General features: G+C 35.8%; 1 protein-coding gene across 1 annotated transcript; it reads left to right on the forward strand.

Annotated features, from left to right (window-relative positions):
* Positions 1–2,410: 2,410 nt before the first annotated feature.
* On the forward strand, positions 2,411–3,650 carry LOC109570634 (high mobility group protein B1). Its single transcript, XM_070767913.1, has one exon. The coding sequence runs from the start codon at positions 2,515–2,517 to the stop codon at positions 3,160–3,162; it is 648 nt and encodes a 215-aa protein (XP_070624014.1). The 5' UTR covers positions 2,411–2,514; the 3' UTR covers positions 3,163–3,650.
* The last annotated feature ends 1,405 nt before the right edge of the window (positions 3,651–5,055 follow it).

The raw sequence follows: 5,055 nt of genomic DNA on the forward strand, positions 1-5,055 counted from the left end.
GCATCCATCAGATTTTCCAAGCAAGAGTACTGGAGTGGGGTGCCATTGCCTTCTCCAGCCTTATGTAATAAATATGCAGAAATACAAGAGATTCATAGGGAATTAAAAAAAAAAATCTCACCATTACCTTGATATCAAATAAGGTCTGCAGGAAGTTTCATCCAGGAAGGGACCAGACAAATCAGTGTCTGCCTGAATCTTTGAAAACAAACAACAAATACCTGCCAACAAAAAATATACAGTGTATTTGGAAAAAGATGTGCTTTAGAAATGAAGGCTTAGTAAAGATGTTCCTAGGCAAAGAAAAGCTGGGGAAGTTCATCACTATTAGAACCGTTTTGCATGCTAAGTCATTTCAGGTGTGTCTGACTCTTTGTGACACTATGGACTGCAGCCTGCCAGGGTTCTTTTTCCATGTAATTCTCTGGGCAAGCATACTAGAGTGGATTGTCGTGCTCTCTTCCAGAGGATCTTCCTTACTCAGGGATCAAATCCTCATCTCCTGCAACTCCTGCATTGCAAACAGAGTGTTTAACTGTCTTACAAGAAAATAAATGCTAAAAAGGGAGCCTTTTAAATTGAAAGTAAAGGAAACTAAGTAACCATATGAAAATATAAAACTCACTGGTAATGGTAAATATATAAAGTCAGATTGTTGAAATATAATTATGGTATGCTTTTAACTCCAAAATATAAGTTTAAAGTGATAGCATTAAAATAAGTATAGCTTCAGTAAATTTTAATGGATGCATAATATAAAAAGATGTGAAGCATGACATCACTGGCATAAAATATGTGGAGAAGAGAAGTCTAGAGCTTTTAAATGCAATTGAAAGTAAATTGTTGCTCTCTTAAAATAGACTGTTAGGTCTAAGATTTTTATGTAAGCTTCATCATAAACACACAAAAAAGGAAAAAACCTATAGTAGATACAAAAAATTAATGAGAAAGGAATTAAAGCATACAAATACAAATAAAGGAAGAATGGATCAAAGAAACTATAAAATGTCAGAAATTAATCAATAAAGTGAAAATAATAAGTCCTTCAGTTGAGTTCAGTTCAGTTCAGTTGCTCAGTAGTGTCCGACTCTTTGCAACCCCATGAATTGCAGCACGCCAGGCCTCCCTGTCCATCACCAACTCCCGGAGTTCACTCAGACTCACATCCATCAAGTCAGTGATGCCATCCAGCCATCTCATCCTCTGGCAACCCCTTCTCCTCCTGCCCCCAATCCCTCCCAGCATCAGAGTCTTTTCCAATGAGTCAACACTTCACATGAGGTGGCCAAAGTACTGGAGTTTCAGCTTTAGCATCATTCCTTCCAAAGAAATCCCAGGACTGATCTTCAGAATGGACTGGTTGGATCTCCTTGCAGACCAAGGGACTCTCAAGAGTCTTCCCCAACACCACAGTTTAAAAGCATCAATTCTTCAGCACTCAGCCTTCTTCACAGTCCAACTATCAAATCCATACATGACCACTGGAAAAACCACAGCCTTGACTAGACGGACCTTTGTTGGCAAAGTAATGTCTCTGCTTTTCAATATGCCATCTAGGTTGGTCATAACTTTTCTTCCAAGGAGTAAGTGTCTTTTAATTTCATGGCTGCAATCATCATCTGCAGTGATTTGAGAGCCCAGGAAAATGAAGTCTGATACTGTTTCCACTGTTTCCCCATTTATTTCCCATGAAGTGTTGGGACCAGATGCCATGATCTCAGTCTTCTGAGTGTTGAGCTTTAAGCCAACTTTTTCACTCTCCACTTTCACTTTCATCAAGAGGCTTTTTAGTTCCTCTTCACTTTCTGCCATAAGGGTGGTATAATCCGAATTTCTGAGGTTATTGATATTTCTCCCGGCAATCTTGATTCCAGCTTGTGCTTCTTCCAGCACAGCATTTCTCATGATGTACTCTGCATATAAGTTAAATAAGCAGGGTGACAATATACAGCCTTGACATACTCCTTTTCCTATTTGGAACCAGTCTGTTGTTCCATGTCCAGTTTTAACTGTTGCTTCCTGACCTGCATACAGGTTTCTCAAGAGGCAGGTCAGGTGGTCTGGTATTCCCATGTCTTTCAGGATTTTCCACAGTTTATTGTTACCTATCAATAATTACTTTAAATGTACATGGATTAAATTCTCCAATCAAAAGAAACAAAGCAACTGAATTTACAGCAAATAAGATCCAACAATGTGCTGCCTACATGATTCACATTAGCTTTAACCACACAAAGGCTGAAATGAAGGAATGGAAAAAGAATTTTCATGCAAATGTTAACAGAAAGAGAACCAAATTGTCAATACTTACATCAAACAAAATGCATATATATTCAGTCAAAATTAGTCAGAAGAGAAAAAGAAGGCTACTAAATAGTGTTAAAGAGATTGGTTTATCAAGAGCATATAACAGGCATTGCAGTACATTGAGCTCCATAGAGACAGCGCCGGGGCAAGTGAGAGCCGGACGGGCACTGGGCGACTCTGTGCCTCGCGGAGGAAAAATAATTAAACATGGGCAAAGGAGATCCTAAGAAGCCGAGAGGCAAAATGTCATCATATGCATTCTTTGTGCAAACTTGCCGGGAGGAGCACACGAAGAAGCACCCGGATGCTTCCGTCAACTTCTCAGAGTTTTCTAAGAAGTGCTCAGAGAGGTGGAAGACCATGTCTGCTAAAGAGAAAGGAAAATTTGAAGACATGGCAAAGGTGGACAAGGCCCGTTATGAAAGAGAAATGAAAACTTATATTCCTCCTAAAGGGGAAACAAAAAAGAAGTTCAAGTATCCCAATGCACCTAAGAGGCCTCCTTCGGCCTTTTTCTTGTTTTGTTCTGAGTATCGTCCAAAAATCAAAGGCGAACATCCTGGCCTGTCTATTGGTGATGTTGCAAAGAAACTGGGAGAGATGTGGAATAACACTGCTGCGGATGATAAGCAGCCTTATGAGAAGAAGGCTGCTAAGCTGAAGGAAAAGTATGAAAAGGATATTGCCGCATACCGAGCTAAAGGGAAGCCTGATGCAGCAAAAAAGGGAGTTGTCAAGGCTGAAAAGAGCAAGAAAAAGAAGGAAGAGGAGGAAGATGAGGAAGATGAAGAGGATGAGGAGGAGGAAGAAGATGAAGAGGATGAGGAGGAGGAAGAAGATGATGATGATGAATAAGTTGGTTCTAGCGCAGTTTTTTTTTTTTTTTTTTCTTGTCTATAAAGCATTTAACCCCCCTGTACACAACTCACTCCTTTTAAAGAAAAAAAAATTGAAATGTAAGGCTGTGTAAGATTTGTTTTTAAACTGTACAGTGTCTTTTTTTGTATAGTTAACACACTACCGAATGTGTCTTTAGATAGCCCTGTCCTGGTGGTATTTTCAATAGCCACTAACCTTGCCTGGTACAGTATGGGGGTTGTAAATTGGCATGGAAATTTAAAGCAGGTTCTTGTTGGTGCACAGCACAAATTAGTTATATATGCGGATGGTAGTTTTTTCATCTTCAGTTGTCTCTGATGCAGCTTATACGAATAATTGTTGTTCTGTTAACTGAATACCACTCTGTAATTGCAAAAAAAAAAGAAAAAGAAAAAAAGTTGCAGCTGTTTTGTTGACATTCTGAATGCTTCTAAGTAAATACAATTTTTTTTATTAAAAAAAAAGAGCATATAACAATCCTAAATATATTTGAATCCAACATTAGACTATCTAAATATTAACAGTATTAACAGAACTGAAGGCGGAAATAGAAATATATTTCTATTCCTACTTTTAACAATGGATGGATCATTGGAAGCATCGTCTGTTTTCATAATAGATAATATGTTGGGTCACAAGAAAGTTGTAAAAATACAAGAAGATTAAAAACATATCAAGCATTTTACTACCATAATAATATGAAACTAGAAATCAAATTTGAAAAATTAACCATCATATTGAAATTAAAAAATATGTTACTCAATAACCAATAAGTCAAAGGAGAAATAAAAGAGAAAGCAAAAAGTACCTTGAAACAGATAAAAATTAAATCACACATGTAAAAATTTATGGAATGCAGCCAAAACATTCTAAAAGAGAAGTTTATAGTGAAAAATTACTACAGTTAGAAAAAATTCTCAAACAACCTAACTTCATATCTTGAGGAACTGGTAAGAGAATAAATTAAGTGCAGAATTTAGCAGGTTAAAGGAAATACTAAAAAATAACTGAGCAGAAATTGATGATGTAGTGACCAGAAAGTCAATGGAATACAACTCAATAATTGTGTTTAATATAGAAAAATAAAAAACTGTTAGGTAGACGATCCAAGAAAAACAGAGGGGATTCAAATATGAAATTACAAATGAAAGATGAAATCTTACAACTGATGCAACAAAGATACAAAAGATCATAATAGACTATGCTGAGCAACTGCATGCATTAAATTGGATAACCTAGATGAATACATTTCTGAGATGAAAAAATACCAAGACAGAATCAGGAAGAAATAGAAAATCTGAACAGACCAGTAAGAAGTAAGGAAATTAAATCACTAACTCCAAATCTCCCAGTACTGCAAAGCTCAGGCAATTCTACTAAATAGTTAAAGAATTAATGTCAATCTTTTTCAAACTCTCATAAAAACACTCTCAAATATATTTTAAAAGATCAGCATTACCCTGATACCAAAGCCAAACAAAGATACTATAAGAAAAGAAAATTACAGGCCAATATACTGAAAAAAAAAAATAGATGTAAAAATCTTCAAAAAAATACTAGCAATTCAAATTCAACAACACATTAAAATATACACCACAATCAAGTAGGATTTATCCCTGGGATGCAATTATAGTTCAACATACTCAAATCAATAAATATGATACAAAACACTAACAAAATAAAGGATTAAAATATGTGACCTTCTCAATAGATGCATAAAAACAACTGAAAAAATTCAATACCCTTCCATGATAAAAACTGTTCATAAATTAGGAATACAAAGAATATACCTCAATCTAATAAAGGTTCTAATATCTAATAATAGGAAATCTAATAATAGGAAAAGGAGTATGTCAAGGCTGTGTATTG

This window comes from Bos indicus, chromosome 16 (genome assembly GCF_029378745.1).
Source record: "Bos indicus isolate NIAB-ARS_2022 breed Sahiwal x Tharparkar chromosome 16, NIAB-ARS_B.indTharparkar_mat_pri_1.0, whole genome shotgun sequence".
NCBI classification, from domain to species: domain Eukaryota; kingdom Metazoa; phylum Chordata; class Mammalia; order Artiodactyla; family Bovidae; genus Bos; species Bos indicus.

Coding starts and splice junctions, on each gene's coding strand:
- LOC109570634 (XM_070767913.1), top strand. CDS start 2,515: ATGGGCAAAGGAGATCCTAAGAAGCCGAGAGGCAAAATGTCATCATAT.